The sequence below is a fragment of the Watersipora subatra genome, chromosome 7 (genome assembly GCF_963576615.1).
Source record: "Watersipora subatra chromosome 7, tzWatSuba1.1, whole genome shotgun sequence".
Classification (NCBI taxonomy): Eukaryota; Metazoa; Bryozoa; class Gymnolaemata; order Cheilostomatida; family Watersiporidae; genus Watersipora; species Watersipora subatra.
The window spans coordinates 413,077-440,902 of NC_088714.1; the positions used below are offsets into that span (position 1 = coordinate 413,077).

The 27,826-nt window shown below is 37.6% G+C and overlaps 2 protein-coding genes across 7 annotated transcripts in view; one reads left to right on the forward strand and one right to left on the reverse strand.

The window, feature by feature from the left end:
• The window catches only part of LOC137399442 (retinal-binding protein-like), a 42,719-nt gene extending 36,048 nt beyond the window's left edge, over positions 1-6,671 (forward strand). For 5 of the 6 annotated variants that reach the window (XM_068085559.1, XM_068085558.1, XM_068085561.1 and 2 more), the window contains 6 exons: positions 1,205-1,317; positions 1,670-1,826; positions 2,861-3,051; positions 3,445-3,584; positions 3,886-4,040; positions 5,774-6,671. In XM_068085559.1, the coding sequence (XP_067941660.1) occupies positions 1,205-1,317; positions 1,670-1,826; positions 2,861-3,051; positions 3,445-3,584; positions 3,886-4,040; positions 5,774-5,892 (875 nt within the window). In that variant the 3' untranslated portion in view covers positions 5,893-6,671. Of the gene's footprint in view, positions 1-1,204; positions 1,318-1,669; positions 1,827-2,860; positions 3,052-3,444; positions 3,585-3,885; positions 4,041-4,494; positions 4,609-5,773 lie in introns of all 6 variants that reach the window. The other variant, XM_068085557.1, reaches the window with a different exon arrangement.
• Positions 6,672-13,480: 6,809 nt separating this feature from the next.
• Positions 13,481-20,932, reverse strand: LOC137399686 (retinal-binding protein-like). The gene is made up of 6 exons (XM_068085879.1): positions 20,809-20,932; positions 20,594-20,706; positions 17,501-17,657; positions 15,405-15,595; positions 15,089-15,228; positions 13,481-13,658 (listed from the first exon to the last, which is right to left on the reverse strand). The coding sequence occupies exons 1-6, from the start codon at positions 20,924-20,926 to the stop codon at positions 13,481-13,483; spliced, it is 897 nt and encodes a 298-aa protein (XP_067941980.1). The 5' UTR covers positions 20,927-20,932.
• Between the last annotated feature and the right edge of the window lie 6,894 nt (positions 20,933-27,826).

The window sequence follows — 27,826 nt, forward strand, 5'->3', positions numbered from 1 at the left end:
AGCATAATTTTTGAAGGCAGCCTAATTTTTCTTTTTTAGTCTTTAATAAAAAAGGATACCGGTTTGGAGTGGGGGAGACAAAATGGACAATATACGGTTCTGGTAAAAGGGTGATAACTGAGAAAGCGTTTAATGTGATTATTCCCTATCATTGGAATAGGTGTCTATAGGATAAACAACAGTTATAGTGTACCCTTGTTCAGTGATAAAAACTATTAGATATTTGTTATACGTTGATGCTTTGTTATCCTCTACAGTAAGCATAATCTTTCTTTCGAGAGTCATTTGATTGGTCAGTAGTAGACTCAACATCCGAGCCTTTGCTTAAAACTTAACAAATATGGTCAAACTCGGATAACTTGAACAAATCTTCAAAGCGATCTATGCAAGCGATACAGAGATGACCAGTGTCTTACTATGTGTTGTGAGAATGGTACAATATTATGACAGCTGTAGCAAACTTGGCGAGTACAACAGGTGTCACATCAATAGAAAGAGCCAAGAAAGGGTCAAAAATGGCTCTGATCTTCTGACACTTTACCCTTCATTCCAATGGCCTGAGTAAACAGTGAGATATTTACGCTGCCGATGGGGAATGTGTGTTTACACTGCTGATGGGAATGTGTGTTTACCGTGAAGTCATTTCTGATGAGGTGGTTAATGTAAACTTAGATGTTATTATTCACATATAACTCTATGGCAGCTTAAAAGGGAATAACTCTATGGCAGCTTTCAAGGGATCAGCTGTAGGCATCCTTGATGCCGATAGAGTAAAAGACTCAAGTGCTAGGCTGACCACAGGCCCTCTAACCATCATCTCTTCAACTAGCTAATGCCTACTTCCGAGCATTTTTCTAAAGGCCACTTGATTAGGTAGCATCAAAGGCAGCGCAAACACGAGCAAACGAGGCCGCCCTTGGGGCAAATTTCATTACAACACTTTTAAGTGATCCCGAAGAGGGTGGAAGTATTGAGGAGGTTGATATGAAGAGGGTTGGGGTTAGAGTTGGGCTAGAGGAAACAAAGTGTAGATCTTTTTTTATCTGTCTCTATATGTGTATACATATAAAGATATATGCATATATATGACTTGCATGTGCATGTGTTACATATTTATGTATATACATGTGCAAAAATATACATATGTGTAAATATACATATATATAGTACAGTATATATAGACATATGAAATTTCTGTTGTCAGGTGACTTGGATATGAAGGGAATCATGCGATCAGTAAAAAAGTCTGACTTGGAGAAAGTAGCGATAAAGAATTGCGAGATGCTGATGAAGGAGTGCAAATACCAAAGCAAGCTGGTGAGATCTCCACTCCATATTAAGTAGAATTGAACAAGTTTAGTAATGACAAGTACTGACATGGAAAGTCAGGTGTCTCAGCAGGTGTCTCAGTATTCTACAGTTGCTTGATTCTACAATGTTTTATAGTATTCGCTCTAGCGTAAACTTGAGACCTTCTATTCAGGCTGGTAGCAATAGAAAAAGGTCAAGGGAGTTGTCTGACCTGTGCTAAAAATAATTTCAATGATATATACATAATAGTTTACTGTCAGCAATTTTATGCCATTATATCATTTATGCTATTTTACTATTTAGTGCATTATATTATATAGTTTATTGCGAGTACAACAGACTGCTTGATAAATTATAGAAAGAAAAAAGAATCGATGGATTCACACTGATATTTGACATGGCAAACTTCAGCCGAAAGATGCTGTGGAAACCAGGTCTTAATGTCTACATGCATAACGCTGAGATACTACAGAACAATTATCCGGAAATGCAGAAGCGAATGTTTATCATCAACTGTAAGCATGTCAAAAAATTTCTAGCAATGAAAAGGGTAGATTGCTGCACATGTACCTGCAGCCTATTTTAGTTGACCGATTTATCTAGAAATACCTATTGGTACAGGTTTGTTAATTGTAAATCTCAGACATGAAATATTTATAAAACACCTGGATTTTTGAGGCAAGTCCACCTTCAAGCAAGTTTAGTACCCAATATGTAGGAAACACCCTTCGTAATTACTTGAGCAGAGTCCAAGCCACTCGCATATAGTCATACTTGATGCTGGCTTGGCCGTTTGTTTCAGTCACATTCAGGGGGAGATGGCCCACATAATTATCAGAGTTAAAATTAAGTAAACTCTCATTTTCAACCAAGCGCATGCTGCACTCTTCAATGCAACATGCAATTTTTCGTTAAAGCAATCAAATAGCTGGTTGCAAGGATTTTTAGCAAATCTGCATGAAAACAGTGAGAATGTCCATCTTGCCGTGAGGGACCCTATGCAAGCAAAGTTTGTGAACATTTTGAGAATCTAAAAAATTGAGAATTGAAAAATTACCTGTTAAAGATCTCTCAAGCTGCAGATGATACTAACCCACAAAGGATCTGCTCAGCCAATGGACCAATGGCAGGCTGACAGTTTGTTAGCGTTCAGACATATCCCACATAGTGATATTGCATGACCATGTACTTACTTACTATGATTAGTTGTTATATACATGTACTTACTGTGGTTAGTTGTTATATACATGTACTTACTGTGGTTAATTGTTATATACATGTACTTACGATGGTTAGTTGTTATATACATGTACTTACGATGGTTAGTTGTTATATACATGTACTTACTATGGTTTGTTATTATACACTAGTACTTACTAAGGTTAGTTGTTATATACTAGCACTTACTATGGTTAGTTGTTATATACATGTACTTACTATGGTTAGTTGTTATATACATGTACTTATGATGGTTAGTTATTATATACATGTAATTACTATAGTTAGTTGTTATATACTAGCACTCAATATGGTTGGATGTCATTTTTAGCGCCAAAGCTCTTTCCTATTCTCTGGAAGATAGCGCAGCCAATTCTTAGTGAAGAATCAAAAAAGAAAATCAAAGTACTCGACAAAAACTACAAAGAAGAGCTTTTAAAGTACATTGATGAGGACCAGCTTCCTGCCTATCTAGGCGGAACGATGACTGGCCCAGACGGAGACCCCAAGTGCTCGCATAAGGTATTCTACTTTTACTGTGCGTACAACTTAGATTGTAACTGCATGACAGCTGGTCAGGCAATCAGATTAAACAATTCTAAAACACGACACAAAGCCCTTACATCTGAAGCCCCAAAGTTTGTTATTGATAAACTTTGCATTTAAAGTCCTCTTTAATGTTATAACATACAAGAACATAACATACCAGAACATTACGTACCAGAACATGACATACCAGAACATTACGTACCAGAACAAGACATACCAGAACAAGGCATACCAGAACATAACATACCAGAACATGGCATACCAGAACATAACGTACCAGAATAAATATAACATAGCAGAATGTAACATAACAGAACAAAAACAAAATGCTTTTCTGTGTTGTGACATCCTATGGCCTGTTTAAAGATATGTCATGGAGGAGATGTGCCCAAGGCTTATTACATTGACGAATCCACACAAACAAAGTCAATGGACAAAGCCTCTGTAGCCCCTGGCAATGAACTTAAAATAGAATGTGAAGTTGCCTCTCCTGGAAGCGTTTTAAGGTGAGCTTGCGATCAATTTTTGTAGTTACTATTTACTATCCTATATCGGGGTGTCAAATGAGGCTCATGACAGATAAGCGATGTCAAGGACAAACTACCTAACCAATAATATTAACTGAACCAGACTTTTTATCTCAAGGATGTTGAGCTTAGTTTTATTCCCCTTCAGTCTACTTCTTCCGCAGTTTTAAGTTAAGCTGCATGTCAGGCTGTTTTAAGTCATAGCGTGTTATGGTTTGATTGGTCAACTTAGCTAGCAGGCCATGGTTTAATCGGTCAATTATATGCCTTATTTCTTTAGTTGGAGGTTTAAAACGGAAGATAAAGACATTGGTTTCGGCGTGAATCTTAAAGCGGATGGAGAAGCAAAAGATCGTGAGCTACTGCCAACCGCTAGAGTTGATTCTCACATTCTTGAACAAGATGGTATTCTTGTGTGTGAAAAGGCTGGAAAGTGTAAGTATTTAATTCCGGCAGCAAGATTGTACCTTATCCTTCGCTGCTTAGTCAGTGCTGCGGCGAGCTAGTTAGTCCATCCGTTGTGCAAATGATAGTAGAAATCCTCCGTGATAAAGAAACGTTTTGAAAGTTTGCTTGCAGGCTCACTTTGCTAGCATGTTTAACATATTTATTTTCTGTAACACGCATTTCTAATGCTTTCACACGGAGCTGCGCGTGTGCACAACTCCTTTACCAGTGTAGCTAGCTACCTTTATATAGTTTATGCTTGCTGTACTCTTCTTCAAGTTTACCGCTTTCTTTTCAAATAGCTTTATTACTTTAGGTTCACTCGCATTCACTCATAGCTATGAGTAGGAGTTATTTATGCATGAGCTCCATATCCTTCCATATGATTGTCTGTTGTGCTCTATGAACAAGTATCCCAGTCAATTGACATCATATCCTTTAGTTACACGCACTGAGGAAAGTCAGCATCATAAAATGAACACACTCACGGACAGCGCGAAATCCTGCAAAGTCATGTAGCGACTTGCGGGCTGTCCTATGTGTAGTGCATGAGGAGGTAATTCCTGTAGTCCCAGTGCTGTTCTTGTAGAGCTAGCTGTAGCCTTCTTTATTCACCCATAGACTTAGTTCATGCGCTGCCTGTTTTGCTAGACTTGATTCTAATACTTTCTATTGTTGTAGTATAGTAATAACACCTCGGACTTGGCATCTTGTACTTACGTTTGGTGTAATGGTAGCGTACTACATAGCCTTTGTACCTAGAACTAGCTGAGCTGTCTCACTGTCAACTCACTAAATAACTGTCACAGGGCAAAGTGGCTATAGAATCTACTAAGACTTCTAACATCTTTGCTAAATCTTATTGCAATTTTGAAAAACAATTGTTGGAAACAGGCAGCATTTTTTCTTGCTACTACTTTCTTTTTATACTTACTATTTTTCATAAAAGATGCTGCCGCAGCTCTACATTCCCAAACCTCTTTCAGTTTGCTGGCGCATCGATGCATGTTACATTCTTATGACGCAACTCTTAAAGGAAACACGTTTACCTTGTAATCATCACCAGTAGCTCGAGTATCATTGTGCCATTTTGTGTCAGCCAAAACTTTTCATCGACAGTGAAAGTTTAAATTCAAGTTTACAAGATAAGAAATGCTGCAATAACCGTTAGACTAAAAAGTTAAATGCAAGTTGATCAAGCTGTCAATAACGATGATCAGCGTTGTCCATTGTTATATACATGTAAGATCATGCTTACTGGAAGGGCAACCAAATAAATTGGAATTGTGCGCCCTTCCCTTACTACCCCTATAAACTCCTAGCAGGAAATGTCACATGTGTAACAAATTAATCACTTATTTCTCATGAGTTCTTCTATGCTTTCCACAAACTAACCACCTGTGTGTTAACTTCTTACTCTAAAGTATTTCTTCTCAGCGTATTGTTTCTTGCTAGAGATGTGACAACTCCAGATTATTAGCAAATGGTAAACTGCTGCCTATGCCAATCCATGGTAGCACATATGGCAAAAAATATATTTAAAATTATTAATGCTTTGCTGCTTGCTCAATTAGGCACCAACACTTGCTGTAGTATAAACAATGCTCTGTTTTTATGAGCCGTCATTGAGCATGATAGAAGGCTGTGCCAAAGTGCTGCATAGTTGGACAATAGCCAGTGGTCGAGTGTTTTGTTAACCTTAGTGTCCATTTTATTTTTAGATTATTTGATATTCGACAATAGCTACAGCTGGACATCGAGCAAAAAGCTTTATTACACAATTGATGTTTTTGCCGACGATGACGGTTTTGACTTGGAAACTGACCCTGTGACTGGCTAACTGTGATGATGCAATGACGAAACCAGCAATGCTTTTCGATTATTTATTGTTATCCTCTGATATCTCTCAACATAATGATAGGTTATCCGTCTTTATTATAAGGAAAATATGCCTTCTCAATGTCGCTATATTTGCAAATGAGAAAACCTCAGAAAAGGCTTTTAGGCCTGATATATTGCACAACGTAGTGCTGACATATGAAACCATTTTAGTAGGAGCTGCTGCTATCCAAAGCGCGGTGAGAATGACAATTATGTACAGTTTTCTTTATTGTTATATATTTCAGCCTTCTTTTTTATATTTGATGTTCACTTTGAAGGCGCTAAGCAAGCATCGAACTTCATAAATTCTTTTATAGTATTTAATGGCAAATGAAACTTGACAGCTTATCGAGTGGCCAAGTTGTTAAGCTCTTGCTAAAGAGAGGCACCCAACATGTCGTCTTGTTCAGCCCCAATGCTGTCTGCTGCCGGTCTGGATAAGTAATACATCAAGTAAAAGTTCTTGTTAAAGTAAAGACTGCTGCTAAGACCAAGTATAAGAAAGCATAATTGAAGACGTTCATCAAGACTCTATGTTGGCCCGGTTGTCCTGCTCTCATTTTTCTTCTTTATATGTACATCTAGTTAATTCTTAAACTTCTCATGGCAAGTATTGCAGGACCTTTTTCATAAGGTGAATGACCTATTGACCTTATGAATGACCTTATCGACCAATATCCCTGTTATTACTGCTACAACACTGAATAAATGAATCGATTACGAAAAGCAAAAATATTTATCCAGTTTAAAAAGAAACCAGCGCTTCTACCTTAGTTAGAACTACAACTACATACATGTAAACCTGAGCCTGATAGACAGCCAATAAGCGAGGAGATGTTGCTAACTCTATCGAAATTTCAGCTAGTAAATAAAATATTTACCTAACTTACATAATGCAGTATGCTATTCAAACCCTTCCATGGATGGCTATGCATTCAAAATAAGGTGTTTCAGCTAAAACTAACCTTTTAACATTCCAACTCAACATTGTCTGGCACAGAGCGGTTAGATACAACTACATTTAGTTAGTTGGCTGAAAATATAGCCTAAAAGTCACAAAAAAGACAGAGCCATTCGTCACTGAACAACTATTGGATTCCCTGCATATTACTGGCCCATTACTGACAGTTTGTCATGGGCCCATAACTCCAATAAACAACTGATAAGTCCTTGTACTGTACTTTTGACTCCATAACCCAGGTAATCTCCATATCAACATTTTAAGATGGATACTCCAGTTCAATGCTTTCAATTATGTTTGAGACAAGCTTTGCTTCCATTGCTTTCTGTTTTCGTATTGGTACAAGAGGCCTAGCTGAGCACAGAGATATACATAACAGCAAGGAATTACCACATAGCATTGCATTCATCTGTGAGTCCTAGTGACATGCATCTATCGCATGATACATGTATATCTTACCTTATACCAGATGTCTATGGTAGATGGATAAATTCAAATTAACAATACCAAACACAAAACAGCAATAATTTTTGAAATAGCGATGATGTTTATTAGAATCGTCAGGGTGCTGTTACTCAAACACATCTACCGTGATTTCTCACGCCTGAACTTTTGCTACTTTGTGGTTTTTTCAATAGCCCCAGTTTTATTGGAAGTGATATGGAGAAATGAGATGAGGCCAACATACATGTAACTTCAACAATAGTTTGAACTATGAAGTAGGCTATTGACCACTTGGTTTACCAACTAGATTCACAAAACAAATGCTACAATTCTAGCTTGTCACCTGTCGAAGGCTAAAAAAGTGAAGATAATTCCTAAACTAGGTAATAAACTTTGGCCACAAAATTTCCTTACTACTTTTCTTTTGATTTAAAAGATAAACAAGGAAATTGGTCTAGACTACTGTTTTCAGACAAAGCAAGACTGAACCCAATATTTTAATTATACATGTGGGTCAATTTGCTTTTATATTGTCATATATTACAGGATATTATATCTATTGCAGAAGGAAGAGTTGAGGCTACTATTTTTTGTAGTCGGTGCTGACACCTGAAACTGCCATGAGATGTGACTGAGTCAAAAGACGTTACTGAGTTATAAGATGTTACTGAAATATAAGATGTTACTGAGTCATAAGATGTTACTGAGTCATAAGATGTTACTGAGTCATAAGATGTTACTGAGTAATAAGATGTTACTGAGTCATAAGATGTTACTGAGTTATAAGATGTTACTGAGTTATAAGATGTTACTGAGTAATAAGATGTTACTGAGTTATAAGATGTGACTGAGTTATGAGATGTTACTGAATTATAAGTTGTTACTGAGTAATAAGACGTTACTGAGTAATAAGATGTTACTGAGTCATAAGATGTTACTGAGTCATAAGATGTTACTGAGTAATAAGACGTTACTGAGTAATAAGACGTTACTGAGTCATAAGATGTTACTGAGTTATAAGATGTGACCGAGTCATAAGATGTTACTGAGTTATAAGTTGTTACTGAGTAATAAGATGTTACTGAATCATAAGATTTTACTGACTTGTAAGATGTTACTGAATAATAAGATGTTACTGAGTAATAAGATGTTACTGAGTTATAAGATGTGACTGAGTTATGAGATGTTACTGAGTTATAAGTTGTTACTGAGTAATAAGACGTTACTGAGTAATAAGATGTTACTGAATAATAAGATGTTACTGAGTCATAAGATGTTACTGAGTTATAAGATGTGACTGAGTCATAAGATGTTACTGAGTAATAAGATGTTACTGAGTCATAAGATGTTACTGAGTTATAAGATGTTACTGAGTAATAAGATGTTACTGAATCATAAGATGTTACTGAGTCATAAGATGTTACTGAGTCATAAGATGTTACTGAGTTATAAGATGTTACTGAGTAATAAGATGTTACTGAGTCATAAGATGTTACTGAATCATAAGATGTTACTGAGTAATAAGATGTTACTGAATCATAAGATGTTACTGAGTCATAAGATGTTACTGAGTAATAAGATGTTACTGAGTCATAAGATGTTACCGAGTCATAAGATGTTACTGAGTTGTAAGATGTGACTGAGTTATGAGATGTTACTGAGTTATAAGATGTTACTGAGTTATAAGATGTTACTGAGTTATGAGATGTTACTGAGTTATAAGATGTTACTGAGTTATAAGATGTTACTGAGTTATAAGATGTGACTGAGTTATGAGATGTTACTGAGTTATAAGTTGTTACTGAGTAATAAGACGTTACTGAGTAATAAGATGTTACTGAGTCGTAAGATGTTACTGAGTCATAAGATGTTACTGAGTTGTAAGATGTTACTGAGTAATAAGATGTTACTGAGTCATAAGATGTTACTGAGTCATAAGATGTGACTGAGTAATAAGATGTTACTGAATCATAAGATTTTACTGAGTTGTAAGATGTGACTGAGTTATGAGATGTTACTGAGTTATAAGTTGTTACTGAGTAATAAGATGTTACTGAGTAATAAGATGTTACTGAGTTATAAGTTGTTACTGAGTAATAAGATGTTACTGAGTTATAAGATGTGACTGAGTTATGAGATGTTACTGAGTTATAAGATGTTACTGAGTAATAAGATGTTACTGAATCATAAGATGTTACTGAGTCATAAGATGTTACTGAGTAATAAGATGTTACTGAGTCATAAGATGTTACTGAGTCATAAGATGTTACTGAGTTATAAGATGTGACTGAGTTGTAAGATGTGACTGAGTCATAAGATGTTACTGAGTTATAAGATGTGACTGAGTTATGAGATGTTACTGAGTTATAAGATGTTACTGAGTTATAAGATGTTACTGAGTTATGAGATGTTACTGAGTTATAAGATGTTACTGAGTTATAAGATGTTACTGAGTTATAAGATGTTACTGAGTCATAAGATGTTACTGAGTAATAAGATGTTACTGAATCATAAGATGTTACTGAGTCATAAGATGTTACTGAGTAATAAGATGTTACTGAGTCATAAGATGTTACTGAGTCATAAGATGTTACTGAGTTATAAGATGTGACTGAGTTGTAAGATGTGACTGAGTCATAAGATGTTACTGAGTTATAAGATGTGACTGAGTTATGAGATGTTACTGAGTTATAAGATGTTACTGAGTTATAAGATGTTACTGAGTTATGAGATGTTACTGAGTTATAAGATGTTACTGAGTTATAAGATGTTACTGAGTTATAAGATGTGACTGAGTTATGAGATGTTACTGAGTTATAAGTTGTTACTGAGTAATAAGATGTTACTGAGTAATAAGATGTTACTGAGTCATAAGATGTTACTGGGTCATAAGATGTGACTGAGTAATAAGATGTTACTGAATCGTAAGATTTTACTGAGTTGTAAGATGTGACTGAGTTATGAGATGTTACTGAGTTATAAGATGTTACTGAGTAATAAGATGTTACTGAGTAATAAGATGTTACTGAGTCATAAGATGTTACTGAGTCATAAGATGTTACTGAGTAATAAGTTGTTACTGAGTAATAAGATGTTACTGAATCATAAGATGTTACTGAGTCATAAGATGTTACTGAGTAATAAGATGTTACAGAGTCATAAGATGTTACTGAGTCATAAGATGTTACTGAGCTATAAGATGTTACTGAGTTATGAGATGTTACTGAGTTATAAGATGTTACTGAGTTATAAGATGTTACTGAATAATAAGATGTTACTGAGTCATAAGATGTTACTGAGTTATAAGATGTGACTGAGTCATAAGATGTTACTGAATAATAAGATGTTACTGAGTCATAAGATGTTACTGAGTTATAAGATGTGACTGAATCATAAGATTTTACTGAGTTGTATGATGTGACTGAGTCATAAGATGTTACTGTATCATAAGATGTTACTGAGTAATAAGATGTTACTGAGTCATAAGATGTTACTGAGTAATAAGATGTTACTGAATCATAAGATGTTACTGAGTCATAAGATGTTACTGAGTCATAAGATGTTACAGAGTCATAAGATGTTACTGAGTTATAAGATGTTACTGAGTAATAAGTTGTTACTGAGTAATAAGATGTTACTGAGTAATAAGATGTTACTGAGTTATAAGATGTGACTGAGTTATGAGATGTTACTGAGTTATAAGTTGTTACTGAGTAATAAGACGTTATCAAGTCATAAGATGCTACTGAGATATGTCATCTAGATTCATTGAGCAAGAGATGCATAAACCAGAGTTCCCATGGTAAAAATTCCTCAACAAACCGACAGTATGTCTAATTTTAATCAAATACAATTTTGTTATCAACAACAATCACATAAATTTCTAATTTATTTTTTGATATGGAGATAGTGAAAAATAGGTAGATCTTAGGTACAGAAAGTTAGAACAGCGTTAGACAGCAGCGAAATTCGTTTTGGCTAGCCATGTGTCTGTTTCCCCTAAACTTTCTTCATTCGTGTAAATATCAATTTGGTAATAGAGTTTTTTGGGTGAGGTCCAGCTAAAGGTGTTGTCAAAGATTAGATAATCTAGAAAAAGATTGGTATTCTATATTCATCTTAATGGTTTGTATTAAGAATAGTCTATAACAAATGACAGGTGGTGACAGGTAGCATAACAAGAAATGACCAGTGGCTACAGTTCGCTCAAACAGCTGAGTGGCAGTAACTCGTAATACATGATGCCAAATTACTGAAAAGCATCCACAGTCCCTCCTGTAATTTTGACAGCCATCTATGCCAGAAGACTGTTCAAAAATGAAATGTTCAAAACCAAAAATAAACTTTCCTATTACAAATAGTAGGAATAATTTTAATCTGTTCCAAGTTGTTGAAAACAACTTTCATGAGCGTTTTCATATTATTTTACATGATAAACTGTATATGACAAAGATAATAGGTAATATACATGTATAAAATAAGGAAATTTCGTGAAATACTCTGGTAAAAGCAAAGGTAATACGGTAGTATACAACTCTATGTTTATAGTCGGTGAGTACTAGTATACAACTCTATGTTTATAGTCAGTGATTACTAGTATAAAACTCTGTTTATAGTCAGTGATTACTAGTATAAAACTCTGTTTATAGTCAGTGATTACTAGTATACAACTCTGTTTATAGTCAGTGAGTCCTAGTATACAACTATATGTTTATAGTCAGTGAGTACTAGTATACAACTCTATGTTTATAGTCAGTGAGTACTAGTATACAACTCTATGTTTATAGTCAGTGAGTCCTAGTATACAACTCTATGTTTATAGTCAGTGAGTACTAGTATACAACTCTATGTTTATAGTCAGTGAGTACTGGTATACAACTTCATGTTTATAGTCAGTGAGTACTAGTGTACAACTCTATGTTTATAGTCAGTGAGTAATAGTATACAACTCTATGTTTATAGTCAGTGATTATTAGTATACAAACTTATGTTTATAGTCAGTGAGTACTAGTATACAACTCTATGTTTAGTCAGTGAGTACTAGTATACAACTCTATGTTTATAGTCAGTGAGTACTAGTATACAACTCCATGTTTGTAGTCAGTGTGTACTAGTATACAACTTCATGTTTATAGTCAGTGAATACTAGTATACAACTCCATGTTTATATTCAGTGAGTACTAGAATACAACTCTATGTTTATAGTCAGTGATTACTAGTATAAAACTCTGTTTATAGTCAGTGAGTACTAGTATACAACTCCATGTTTGTAGTCAGTGTGTACTAGTATACAACTTCATGTTTATAGTCAGTGAGTACTAGTATACAACTCTATGTTTATAGTCAGTGAGTACTAGTATACAACTATATGTTTATAGTCAGTGGGTACTAGTATACAACTCTATGTTTATAGTCAGTGAGTACTAGTATACAACTCTATGTTTATAGTCAGTGAGTACTAGTATACAACTCCATGTTTGTAGTCAGTGTGTACTAGTATACAACTTCATGTTTATAGTCAGTGAGTACTAGTATACAACTTCATGTTTATATTCAGTGAGTACTAGAATACAACTCTATGTTTATAGTCAGTGATTACTAGTATAAAACTCTGTTTATAGTCAGTGAGTACTAGTATACAACTCCATGTTTGTAGTCAGTGTGTACTAGTATACAACTTCATGTTTATAGTCGGTGAGTACTAGTATACAACTATATGTTTATAGTCAGTGAGTACTAGTATACAACTCTATGTTTATAGTCAGTGAGTACTGGTATACAGCTTCATGTTTATAGTCAGTGAGTACTAGTGTACAACTCTATGTTTATAGTCAGTGTGTACTAGTATACAACTCTATGTTTATAATAACAGAAGCCATAAAAATCACAAAAAATTCTAGTGTTTCATTCAATCTATTAGCTAAACTGTCAATCAGTAATACCTGTCGAGCCAGGAACTTACCAGCGCCTGTAGGGCAACTTATACGCAGCTTCAGAACTATGATAATAAACCGTAAGGCTACATAGCATTGAATGAGCCGCTAGAAATTGTCTTTCTCACATAGAGCTCTGTTTTTTATAGTATCTTTTACAATTTTACAACTAGCTTCACAGCAATCTGCTGGTTACTTTCTGTTGTCAACTAGCAGCTCGTATAATACTCACATTTTCCTTCCTTCTCACACACAATACTTCCATCCTGCTCTAGGATGTGAGAGTCAACTTTACTTCTTGCCATTACGACACGTTCCCTTGTGTCTGTCATGGTTTTCATGGTAATGCCGAAACCAATACTGTTTTCCTCTGTCTTAAAGCTCCAACTAACAGGCAGTAAGTAGTGGCATGTAGTGAGGGCAACAAGTGAGGGCAACAAGTGAGGGCAACAAGTGAGGGTGACAAGTGAGGGTGACAAGTGAGGGTGACAAGTGGAGGTGACAAGTGGAGGTGACAAGTGAGGGCAACAAGTGAGGGTGACAAGTGAAGGTGACAAGTGAGGATGACAAGTGAGGATGATAAGTGAGGGTGACAAGTGAGGGTGACAAGTGAGATTGACAAGTGAGGTTGACAAGTGAAAGTGACAAGTGAGGGCAACAAGTGAGGGTGACAGGTGAGGGTGACAAGTGAAGGTGACAAGTGAAGGTGACAAGTGAGGGTGACAAGTGAAGGTGACAAGTGAGGGTGGCAAGTGAGGGTGACAAGTGAAGGTGACAAGTGAGGGTGGCAAGTGAAGGTGACAAGTGAGGGTGACAAGTGAGGGTGACAAATGAAGGTGACAAATGAAGGTGACAAATGAAGGTGACGAGTGAGGGTGACAAGTGAAGATGACAAGTGAAGGTGACAAGTGAAGGTGACAAGTGAGGGTGACAAGTGAGGGTGACAAGTGAAGGTGACAAGTGAGGGTGGCAAGTGAAGGTGACAAGTGAGGGTGACAAGTGAGGGTGACAAATGAAGGTGACAAATGAAGGTGACAAATGAATGTGACAAATGAAGGTGAAAAGTGAAGGTGACAAGTGAGGGTGACAAGTGAAGGTGACAAGTGAAGGTGACAAGTGAGGGTGACAAGTGAAGGTGACAAGTAAGGGCAACAAGTGAGGGTGACAAGTGAGGGTGACAAGTGAGGGTGACAAGTGAAGGTGACAAGTGAGGGTGACAAGTGAGGGTGACAAGTGAGGGTGACAAGTGAGGGCAACAAGTGAGGGCAACAAGTGAAGGTGACAAGTGAAGGTGACAAGTGAGGGTGATGAGTGAAGGTGTCAACTTAGGGCAACAAGTGAAGGTGACAAGTGAAGGTGACAAGTGAAGGTGACAAGTGAAGGTGTCAACTTAGGGTGACAAGTGCGAGTATCAACTTAGGGTGACAAGTGCGGGTATCAACTTAGGGTGACAAGTAAAGGTGACAAGTAAAGGTGACACGTAAGGGTGATGAGTAAGACAATTCAGAATGATGAAGGGTACAGCTTAGTGAAACTAAAATTATATGATTTTGCATAAACTGCATTCATTTCTAACAAGTTTGACATTAAACAGAGTGATTTATGTTTGTTAGTCAGAAGTTGTGTCTATCAATGCCTGAGTATTACTCTGATAGACCATCTGCAGGAGATCGAGTGTGACTGGTTAAATCTTCCACAACAGACTTTCAGGTGTTACAGGTAAATCAGCAGAAAACCTCTGCTGTAATTAAAATAGGTAAACCTCCGCTGCAGTAGGTAAGAAAAAAGAAGTGCATAGATATGGAGACCCTTATTACCTTAGAACACTTCCAGGTGATGGTATTTTGCACTCTATTTTGAGTTCATTGCCAGCATTCACAGTGATCACCTCCATGTACTTGGTCTGAATCGCCTCATCAATGAAGTACTCTGAGGGCACTTCTCCCCCATGGCAGATCTATATAAAGATTGCAAGCAAGACTCTCATCTAAGTGCACGGTCAAAGATGACACATTTTTAAATTGACAAAAGATTGCAGTGAAACCAATGTAAATAACTCTACAGGTCAAAATTAACAGGACAGCAGCATCATATTCAAAATCAAAAACTAGACTACAATGTGTGAAGAAATACCTTGTGCAAGCAAAGCTGGTCCCCATTTGGCCCAGTCATGCTGCCACCAAGGTAAGCAGGCAGCTGATCTTTATCTATATATTTAAGCAGCTCCTGCTTGTAATCTCTTCCAAGCACCTTTATCTTCTTTCTTACATCTTTGTTGATTATTGGCTTGGCTACCTTCCAGAGGATCGGAAAGATCGCTGGCGCTAAAAGTGAACATTCTAGTATGAGAAGGAGAATAACATACCCCTGCCCAGTATCCCTATAATAGATCTATACTTAAGGAAGGAGAGTAATATACCCCTGCCCAGTATCTCTAAAATAGATTTAGACTTAAGGAAGGAGAATAACATACCCCTGCCCAGTATCCCTATAATAGATCTATACTTAAGGAAGGAGAGTAATATACCCCTGCCCAGTATCTCTAAAATAGATTTAGACTTAAGGAAGGAGAATAACATACCCCTGCCCAGTATCCCTATAATAGATCTATACTTAAGAAAGGAGAGTAATATACCCCTGCCCAGTATCTCTAAAATAGATTTAGACTTAAGGAAGGAGAGTAACATACCCCTGCCCAGTATCCCTAAAATAGATTTATACTTAAAGGTTGACTTGCAACACAATTCATATTACAGTTATTTGGTATCAAAAGATTCGCCATGTCTTACTCTGTTGTGTTGTAAGTGCCAAATATGTGGAAATGTGATTACAAGCTCTTAAAAGCTCAAAAATGAAAAGCCGCCGTAGATTGGAATCTCTTTATTTCTCTGACGTAGTCATGAAATTTATTTATTGTCTTGTCATGTGATATTCTCATGTGAATAGAAAGGTCAATAAAAAGCTCAATATAAAACTCATCGTAACACTGGTTTATGACAAACACTTCGGGTTTTACTGAAGACTCCGTATCAAATATAAATGCTCGCTACTTTAAGTTTTATTTCGGTTTGGTCTAATCGACAAGTCGTAATCTAATCAGGTGACCCAATACTTCGCAAATAATTTCTGCAGCACTTTTCGATTATCACCAATGACCAACAGGCTCGTAATGATTATCAGACAATAATATGTACTCCTTTGAGGTAACGCTAAAAAATTAAACGAATTTTTACGGTAAGTTATAAGATATCACTGCTAAAAGTGAGTAGTGACAGCATTACAATGGCGATAAAACAGACGCGTAAGAACAATAGACATGGTTTTATTGAATGCGTAAAGTATATTTGTGAAAATATTTCGACGAATAAGGTTGCATGAAAGTGTAAACAGAAACCATCTACCACAACTACGTCACATTTGGGCCGTTTTGGAAAGAGAATCCAAACTACGGCGGTCTCGTGTGGTTGCGATTAACTGTTCGTTTTTCAGCTTTTAAGAGCTTGTAATCACATCCCCACATATTTTGCACCTACAACACAACAGAGTAAGACATGGTGAATCTTTTCATATCAAATAACTGTAATGTGAATTTTGTTGCGAGTCAACCTTTAAGGAAGGAGAGTAACATATACCCTTGCCCAGTATCCCTAAAATAGACTTAAACTTAAGGAAGGAGAGTAACATACCCCTGTCCAGTATCCCTAAAATAGACTTAAACTTAAGGAAGGAGAGTAACATACCCCTGTCCAGTATCCCTAAAATAGATTTAGACTTAAGGAAGGAGAGTAACATACCCCTGTCCAGTATCCCTAAACTAGATTTAGACTTAAGGAAGGAGAGTAACATACCCCTGCCCAATATCCCTAAACTAGATCTATACTCAAGGAAGGAGAGTAACATACCCCTGCCCAGTATCCCTAAAATAGATTTAGACTTAAGGAAGGAGAATAACATACCCCTGCCCAATATCCCTAAACTAGATCTATACTTAAGGAAGGAGAGTAACATACCCCTGCCCAGTATCCCTAAAATAGATTTAGACTTAAGGAAGGAGAATAACATACCTCTGCCCAGTATCCCTAAAATAGATTTAGACTTAAGGAAGGAGAGTAACATACCCCCAGTATTCCTGCAAGATAGCTAGACCTAAACAAGATGAGCAACATGGCCTTACTCATAACCCTCTATGTAAAGCTAGCACCAAGGGTCGTGGTGTACTGTGTTCCTACCATTGACGATAAACATGCGCTTTTGCAGTCCTGGGTAGTTATTTTGGAGTATCTCGGCGTTGTGAATATAAAGGTTGAGCCCAGGTTTCCACAGCATCTTCTTGTTAAAGTTAGTCATATCAAATATCAAGGTGAAACCATCAATTCTACGCTGATGCTGGAAGTAGAGGTACATATAAAGTGTGTAACAAGGTGCAGCCACCAGTGACATTGCAGTACACCATTGACATAAAATTACATGAGGCAAGTATAGACTTTTGAAGACGAGTTAAGGACATAATCCTTCATATATTTACATCACTTGAAGAAGACGAAAGGAGGTAACTTGTCCCCACATGGTTAGTTGTTAACAGTCAAAAAAGACATAGGGACTGTAAGAGACAACGAACGCTGAAAACGATGAGAAGGGAAGGTTTGAAGGAGATAAAGAATGAGGAAGGAAGGTGTGAAAGAGATGAAGAAGAGAAAAAATGAATGAGCGGAGAAAGGTAAAAGCAGAGTAAAGAAAAACAGAAAGAGATGTGAGAGAAAGAGTGACGGAAAAGAGAGAATGAAGAGAAAAAAAGGAGGAAGGGAGAGGTAAAATAGAAAAGTAGAGAAAAAGGAGAAGGGAAAAGAAAGAGATAGGATGAGAATGAAAATGGGAAAGGATAGGCAAGAAAAAGAAGTGAAGAATAAAAGACAATCTATAAACTCAAAACTCAAAGTTTGTCTGTATGTCCTTCGGTATGTCCGGCTATAGCTATTACAATCTTGGAATTAAAAGCTCTCATTCTGCTAGATTAGAACTCAGAATGATTACAACCACAAGTTTCTAACCATGCATTTAGCCACCAAGCTACACTGTTTTTACAATTATATCGCTTTTATCACACACTGTATAACGTATGCGCACGCTAAATGTGCACTTTAGATTATTAACTAATACTACCTGATACATTTGTTGTTTATTTATATTTTTGAAATTGTTTAAAAACTATAATTTTTTGCTACCATTACCTATTTTTTGTTATATTTTAAAATGAGCCGTTACACATCTACTTTTAGTTTTTCGTAAGGTTCGATTGCTAAATCGGTAAAGGCTAATACCTTTCACGCAGACAATTGAATTATCTTGAGTAAGAATAGCCTCTACATTCTCTATCCGTTCAACCAGAAAAAGACAGTCCAATATCTCATTTTTACATTTGTACAAGTATCGAGAGGTACCATTATCGTCATATTCATTATTTTGATAAATAGCTTCTAGTAGAACAGTAACATTTTTTATACACACGCTCGCACACACGCACACACACACTTCTTTGCATGAATTGTTATTATTAATTCAACATATTCAGGATTTTTATTCTGTTTTCTCAGTTCATATTAATTTATCATTATGAAATCATCTTTTATTGTAGTCGTAGCAAAACAGACTTAATTTAGCTAATACTTGCTAATTATTTCACATTTACACTTGAACACTATTATAGTTGTTTCATTTTGTTTTCTAATTTATTTGACCTGCACAAAACATTTTCCTCGTGACATGAAGTTTGAAAGTTACAGTTGTTTGACAAAGTTTGAAAACTTCTACAGCTTTTTTAATTTTTTCTCTCAATTAATTTAAACTGCACAAAAAACTTTTCTCATCATATGAAGTTTGAAAGTTAGAATGGTAACTGTTGCTATATATTAAATAAAAATAAATTTTGTGTGCAAAGACTTTTATTACCCGGGCAATGCCATTCACCGGACATTCATCTAGTTGAAATAAAGGTAGAGAGAGAGAGAGAGGATAGGTAAAGAGGGAATGAGAGGGAGAGATAGTGAAAAAGTTTAAAAAAAGGGGGGGGGGAGAGAGAGGAAAAAGAGCAAGGCGCAAGGAGGGAAAGAGATTAAAGGGGGGAGGGATGGAAGATAAAGAGAGTGATTGGAGACAGGGGTAGAATGAGGGATAGAGAGAGGAAAAAAGGGTACAAAAAGATAGAAGGGTAGATGGAGGGAAAAGGATATAGAAAGAGGAAAGAGAAGAAGAGAGAAAGGTAGAAAGAAGGGCAGAAAGAGAAAGAGAGGAAATGAGGGATGAAAAAGAGAGAAAAGGGGAAAGGAAAGGGGATAGAATTGGGGAATGAAAAGAGAGAAAGGGTAAAAAGAGAAGGATAAAAGGAAGAAAAAGAGGAAAGAGATAGGAAGAGAGAAGGGTAGAGAGAGGAAGAAGGAGAGAAAGGAGCGAGAGAAGGAGAGAGGGGTAGAGATAGGAGAAGAGAGGAGGAAAAGAGAGGAAGAGAGAAAGATATTGAGAGGAGAAAAAAAGGGGTAGAGAGAAGAGAGAGGGATAGAGAGGGGTAGAAAAAGTGAACAAAGAAAAGGGTAGAAAGAAAAGAGAAAGGGATAGAGAGAGGAATAGAGAGAGAGGGGTAGAGAAAGTGATTATAGGGAAAAAAGGAAAGGAGCGACAAAAAGGAAATAAAACAATAAGAAAAGAAGAAAAGGGAGACTAAAAAAGTAAGGAAGCAAATAGAGGGAAAGAGAATAAGAAAAGAAGAAAGGGGAGACTAAAAGAGTAAGGAAGCAAATAGAGGGAAAGAGAATAAGAAAAGAAGAAAGGGGAGACTAAAAGAGTAAGGAAGCAAATAGAGGGAAAGAGAATAAGAAAAGAAGAAAGGGGAGACTAAAAGAGTAAAGCCGGGTTCCCACATACGTCGCAAAGCACCGGCGACACACCGCAGTCTATTAGCGATGAAATGGGAACGTATGCGCCGAGGACCGCCGAGGATCGCCGGTAGTTGCCGGCGCCATCGCAATAGTTTAGCGCTGTTCAAAATTCGCAAACGGCTGCAGGCAAAACCTTCCCGAAATGCACTGTACGGGTAAAGGTCACCATTATAAGAAAGGCATGGCGAGCGAACATTTTATTTGATTACGCAATTATGTTTACGATATTATTAACGATGTGGCTTTTATGTGAACATTAAACTGCGCCGAGCACCGCAAGTGTTTTGCTGCGCGATATTACCGCTGGTGCTTTGCGACGTATATGGGAACCAGGCTTTAGGAAGCAACTAGAGGGAAAGAGTAAAAATTAAAAAAAGCAAAAGACACCCTTACTATTTCTGATTGATATTTGCACTCTTGCGCTAGCTCTTCACAGTTTCGAATGACAACTTTTTCAAGATCTGTCTTTTTTACGGACTTCATGATGCCTCTCATATCCAAACCCCCTAAAATGACATATTCGGCCATTTAACCAAAATCTTGCCATTATGCCAATTGCCACGTTGCTTGTTGCAACGCAATTAAGTCACCTGTTTGATATCACTTACCAAAAGGCTCAATCCTTATTGGAAGACCTAATTTGTCATAGCCACACATTCCCCCAATAAAGTACTTTTTTAACACTTCTGGTTCCTCAAAGTTCACCAGGATCTCATCTACCCCCATCCTATCTCGGTACATCATGCTCTGCAGACAGAACGGAATAGATGATCTTACTACATTTTAGGCATGACCGTTTATCTATCTTATATCTATTCTTATCTCCCTATTTATATTGCTATTTGAATCATTTGTTACGTCAGGCGAAATTGAGTTGTCTGAACATTTCGGGCCTTTATGGTATAACTAAGCACATGCGTGTCAACAAGCGCAAATGTATTCATAACAGATGCCCGGGTACATTTACACTACTTCAAACCCTGCAGCTCTACATTTAGATTCAGACATGCATAGCTGATGGGATTCATACATTCACACATTCAACTATGACAAGGATTTAAGTACTAAGTTATATCGAGAGCAAAATAATTCTATAAAATCTTCAACCACTAAGTTGATAATTTCACAGAGTTGACTCTATGTTCCCATGTGAACACTTCAGCTAGTCAGCTGACAGTTTCACAGAGTTGACTCTATGTTCCCATGTGAACACTTCACCTAGTCAGCTGACAGTTTCACAGAGTTGACTCTATGTTCCCATGTGAACACTTCAGCTAGTCAGCTGACAGTTTCACAGAGTTGACTCTATGTTCCCATGTGAACACTTCAGCTAGTCAGCTGACAGTTTCACAGAGTTGACTCTATGCTCCCTTGTGAATACTTCACCTAGTCAGCTGACAGTTTCACAGAGTTGACTCTATGTTCCCATGTGAACACTTCAGCTAGTCAGCTGACAGTTTCACAGAGTTGACTCTATGTTCCCATGTGAACACTTCAGCTAGTCAGCTGACAGTTTCACAGAGTTGACTCTATGTTCCCATGTGAACACTTCAGCTAGTCAGCTGACAGTTTCACAGAGTTGACTCTATGTTCCCATGTGAACACTTCAGCTAGTCAGCTGACAGTTTCACAGAGTTGACTCTATGTTCCCATGTGAACACTTCACCTAGTCAGCTGACAGTTTCACAGAGTTGACTCTATGTTCCCATGTGAACACTTCAGCTAGTCAGCTGACAGTTTCACAGAGTTGACTCTATGTTCCCATGTGAACACTTCAGCTAGTCAGCTGACAGTTTCACAGAGTTGACTCTATGTTCCCATGTGAACACTTCAGCTAGTCAGCTGACAGTTTCACAGAGTTGACTCTATGTTCCCATGTGAACACTTCAGCTAGTCAGCTGACAGTTTCACAGAGTTGACTCTATGCTCCCATGTGAACACTTCAGCTAGTCAGCTGACAGTTTCACAGAGTTGACTCTATGCTCCCATGTGAATACTTCAACTAGTCAGTTGACAGTTTCACAGAGTTGACTCTATGCTCCCATGTGAACACTTCAGCTAGTCAGCTGACAGTTTCACAGAGTTGACTCTATGTTCCCATGTGAACACTTCAGCTAGTCAGCTGACAGTTTCACAGAGTTGACTCTATGTTCCCATGTGAACACTTCAGCTAGTCAGCTGACAGTTTCACAGAGTTGACTCTATGTTCCCATGTGAACACTTCAGCTAGTCAGCTGACAGTTTCACAGAGTTGACTCTATGCTCCCTTGTGAACACTTCACCTAGTCAGCTGACAGTTTCACAGAGTTGACTCTATGTTCCCATGTGAACACTTCAGCTAGTCAGCTGACAGTTTCACAGAGTTGACTCTATGCTCCCATGTGAACACTTCAGCTAGTCAGCTGACAGTTTCACAGAGTTGACTCTATGTTCCCATGTGAACACTTCAGCTAGTCAGCTGACAGTTTCACAGAGTTGACTCTATGTTCCCATGTGAACACTTCAGCTAGTCAGTTGATAATTTCACAGAGTTGACTCTATGTTCCCATGTGAACACTTCAACTAGTCAGTTGACAGTTTCACAGAGTTGACTCTATGCTCCCTTGTGAATACTTCAGCTAGTCAGCTGACAATTTCACAGAGTTGACTCTATGTTCCCATGTGAACACTTCAGCTAGTCAGCTGACAGTTTCACAGAGTTGACTCTATGTTCCCATGTGAACACTTCAGCTGGTCAGCTGACAGTTTCACAGAGTTGACTCTATGCTCCCTTGTGAACACTTCACCTAGTCAGCTGACAGTTTCACAGAGTTGACTCTATGCTCCCATGTGAACACTTCACCTAGTCAGCTGACAGTTTCACAGAGTTGACTCTATGTTCCCATGTGAACACTTCAGCTAGTCAGCTGACAGTTTCACAGAGTTGACTCTATGCTCCCTTGTGAACACTTCACCTAGTCAGCTGACAGTTTCACAGAGTTGACTCTATGCTCCCTTGTGAATACTTCAGCTAGTCAGCTGACAGTTTCACAGAGTTGACTCTATGTTCCCATGTGAACACTTCAGCTAGTCAGCTGACAGTTTCACAGAGTTGACTCTATGCTCCCTTTTGAATACGTCAACTACTCAGTATACATATATATTTACCAGTAACCACATTAAAGACAGCAATCATTCACTACAAAAAATTCCAAAAAAATTTGAACTTGCTTTTTCTACAAATCAAATTTAACTCTTTTTTATCATCATGCAGTTACTTTTACTAAACAAAACATGCGCTTGCAACATAAAAATGAGTAGAAAATAAAACATTTCTAGTTTTAATTAACTATTATTATTATTACTATGTGTATTACTATTATTTTAGCACATTGAACAATACAAATGTAAATTCTAGGTAATATGCCCGATTATTACTAATTACCTAATAAGAAATACATATATGTAATTGACAGTGTTTAGTTTGACCAAATTAATTCATGTGACACGCTGCCATAAAAGCTCAGATCTTACTTACAGTTCTCAGCATTGACTCAGCTTTTACCAGGTCAAACTTTTGAGCTAGAAATATAGAAAGAATGAGAATTGTCTTTAAACTTTGCAGAGGAATTAATAACAAAATATGAATAACGAGTACCAAGTATAGTAAATATGGAGGCAAGATTGCAACTTCTTTAGTCACATCAAAAATGTCTGACGGTTTCTTCACTGTAATCGTTTTAAGAGCGGTATGAAATTAATTCAAATTGTTTATTAAAGTTTAGACTTAGAAGGACCCTGGATAGCTTAGCTTAGAAGAGAACATAGTAGAAAATGGGCCGTCGTTCCCTTAGTAGAACACGAACTTATAAATTGTGTTAATGTCAATGATCAGCCAATCCGTGAACTGACAACAAAGGCACTATTTATGTCCAAATCATCATACATTTCCTCCCTCCCCCTTCTAGCCACCACGCTGTACCATCATAGTTACCAAATGTGGAAAATAATGCGAGGTTGAAGCAGATTCCACAAATACTGAGAAGGTCTGCCAGATTTATATGTCATACATTAACTTTCAAGCGGTGCTTGTAAAGTTACAACAGTGAGCTCGTGTGTACATCAAGGGCGTGTGCTAGCAAGAAATTCTTTTGTCACACAACTAAGAAATTTAAAACCTTTACCATGAAAATAGGCTATTCTCAGGAGTCAACTGTTTAAACCTTTCAACACATTCTCTTCTTTAATGACTAAGGAATTTGAACAAACAATCTTTAGCCAATCTATTTTAAAAAATGAGCAATTTTAATTTTTTAATTATAATAGCATTGGGCTGTTCTGATTGGGCATTGTTTGATTTAGCATTGGGCAATGTTCTCAAATATTCCTGTCCTCTTTCATGACTTGAAAATATTGATAAAGCTTAATACTTTGTTGAAATTACATAAAAATATTATGGAACTTTCTGTGTAACATTTGCTGCTGTCATCTGACCTTCAAACGATAGTCAGTTAGGGAGTAGCCGAGTTCCTAGCAAACTAGCTATAACTTGATTTAAGAATCTAGTGAGAATGTAGGAAAGGATGTAGTTGTGCCTTTGTTTAAGAATTCTGCTAGGTCAATTTAGATACAGTAGGTCTGCGTTAGGGAATGCAGCTATATGTTTAAGGGCTACCAGGTCGGTATGGACTTAGCAAGATCTGTAAGGATAAAGCCGCGGGGTAGCTAGGTTTGTAAAGAAGTAGCCAGATACGTGATCAGGGACGTAGTCAGCGAGGCAACCATCTGTCAGCACTAGAGCGTACTATAAGAGAGGCAACTATCTGTCAGCACTAGAGCGTACTATAAAAGAAGCAACCATCTGTCAGCACTAGAGCGTACTATAAAAGAGGCAACCATCTGTCAGCACTAGAGCGTACTATAAAAGAGGCAACCATCTGTCAGCACTAGAGCGTACTATACGAGAGGCAACCATCTGTCAGCACTAGAGCGTACTATAAGAGAGGCAACCATCTGTCAGCACTAGAGCGTACTATAAGAGAGGCAACCATCTGTCAGCACTAGAGCGTACTATAAGAGAGGCAACTATCTGTCAGCACTAGAGCGTACTATAAGAGAGGCAACCATCTGTCAGCACTAGAGCGTACTATAAAAGAAGCAACCATCTGTCAGCACTAGAGCGTACTATACGAGAGGCAACCATCTGTCAGCACTAGAGCGTACTATAAGAGAGGCAACCATCTGTCAGCACTAGAGCGTACTATAAAAGAGCCAACCATCTGTCAGCACTAGAGCGTACTATAAGAGAGGCAACCATCTGTCAGCACTAGAGCGTACTATAAGAGAGGCAACCATCTGTCAGCACTAGAGCGTACTATAAGAGAGGCAACCATCTGTCAGCACTAGAGCGTATTATAAGAGAGGCAACCATCTGTCAGCACTAGAGCGTACTATACGAGAGGCAACCATCTGTCAGCACTAGAGCGTACTATAAGAGAGGCAACCATCTGTCGGCACTAGAGCGTACTATAAGAGAGGCAACCATCTGTCAGTACTAGAGCGTACTATAAGACAAATAAAAGGTTCTAGACAAAGAATTGATTTAATCTGCATAAAGTGACTTACCAACTAGCCACTTGGTGAGAAAGTGATCATCCCAGTCAGGTTTCCTTATATCAGTTACTCTCTGCGCGAGCTATAATTGTAATAGCCAATATTTGAAAAAGCCAAGACAGTGTCTAAAGTTTATTATACTGCTGCCTTGACATCACTAACAAAAACCTTACGCAGCCTTTTGTATACGCTGTATGATAACTTACCTTCTGTAGCAGTCCCTGCTGCCGAATTGTAAGAGCATAGTCATCAATGACATCACTGGCTGTGCCACTTCTGGCGCGGTGAAGCGGCTGCCTGAAATCAAAACAATAAACGATGCTAAGTGGACCAGAGGAAATTTAGATGACCTGATAACTTAAGTAACTCCTGCTGTCAAAAGGCCTTCATTGATTTCAGCAGCGTATTCAAGGAAGGCCCACCTCTTCTTACACTTGCACTCAGACAATTGCAAATATTAACATTATTAAAATAGAAATTCTCCTGTCATACAGCCCACGACCAAAGTGATAATGGAAAAAGAAAGGGTACTGCTGGTTGAGAAATGCAATATTAGCAGTCAAATGGTGCTGCAGTGCTATAGGATAACTGCAATGGTAGCTGCAATGTACTGGGTGTTATTATGTACAACAAACAGCAATAATGAAATGAAAAGATATGTTTATATCTCTCCCCGCAATAGGAGAAATGCAATATTAAAAGTAAAATGGCAAGCTGCTGTGTAATATATATATATATATAAGCAGGTGCTCAATGACTACCCTATTGCCAACGTTAGGGCTCACATTCAAAACTGTTTTTTTTTTAATGTGAGCCCTAACGTTGGCAATAGGGTAGTCACTTTAGTATGAGTTATTGTCTGATGATTGTACTCTGTACATGAAACTATTAGTAACAAAAACTCATGTTTAGTCATCTCTTACTTCTTTTATATTTTAGCTCTTACTTCTAGTAATAGAGCACTATGCTAGAGAAGCGTGACATTACTCTATATATATATATATAAATTGTTTCCTCACCCCGGTTAACCCGTATGGGTGGTAGTTTCTGCTCTAACTCGGGTCTCCTACCAGAGACCTGGGAGTTTGAGCACTCGCCTCAAGATCTTAGCTGTTCCCAATAGCGCACTTTTCTGCAACTCACCTGAGTTGATTGTTGTTGGTATTTGGGCAAGCCACATTTTATGCGCCGGTGTTATTGCGCCCAGTGCCCCAATGACTACTGGGATTACAGTTGTTCTTACATTCCAGCATTTTTCAATCTCTTCTCCAAGAGGGAGATATTTCTCTACCTTTTCTTTTTCTTTACTGGCTATATTGTAGTCATTGGGTACTGCTATATCTATTATAGTAGCCCTCTTGTTCTCCTTGTCTACCACCACTATATCTGGTTGGTTTGCCAGGACATGCTTGTCAGTTCGGATGTAGAAGTCCCAGAGGATCTTAGCGCGATCATTTTCATTGACCTTACCAGGAGCTTCCCACCAGTGTTGTGGTTTATTAAGGCCATACTCATCACATAGACTTCTATACACAACACCTGCGACATGATTATGCCGCTCAGTGTATGCGTTTCCTGCTAGCTGCTTGCATCCACTGATGATGTGTTGGATGGTCTCAGGTGCATCTTTGCACAGTCTGCATCTAGGATCGTCTCTAGTGTGATAGATTTTCGTTTGGAGTTGCCTTGTTGGGAGCACTTGCTCCTGGGCTGCCATGATTAGCGACTCTGTATTGGCCGTTAGGTTTCCTTTGTTCAGCCACATATATGTCTGGTGAGGATCGCCAACCTTAGATATTTGTTGGTGGTAAGCACCATGAAGAGGTTTCGTGTGCCAGTCACATATATATATATATATATATATATGTCTGTAGCATGAGTATATGCTCCCTAACTTCGGTTTGGTTGAGCACTCTGTGAGAGGTGCGGCACTATTAGCCTTTGTGCAAAGCTCATCACTTTTGTAATTTGAGCACTCTGGTGCCAGCACATTGACTTTCTTAAAGTCTGTGAGACAACCTAGTTGTTTCATGG

Excerpts from the sequence above, each read along its gene's own strand:
- LOC137399686 (XM_068085879.1), bottom strand. The coding sequence starts at position 20,926 with ATGGGGGTAGATGAGATCCTGGTGAACTTTGAGGAACCAGAAGTGTTA. Across the intron at positions 15,229-15,404 it reads ACCAGCTTTGCTTGCACAAG|ATCTGCCATGGGGGAGAAGT; the intron begins GTATTTCTTCAC and ends ATCTTTATATAG. Across the intron at positions 13,659-15,088 it reads TCACCTGGAAGTGTTCTAAG|TTGGAGCTTTAAGACAGAGG; the intron begins GTAATAAGGGTC and ends ACTGCCTGTTAG.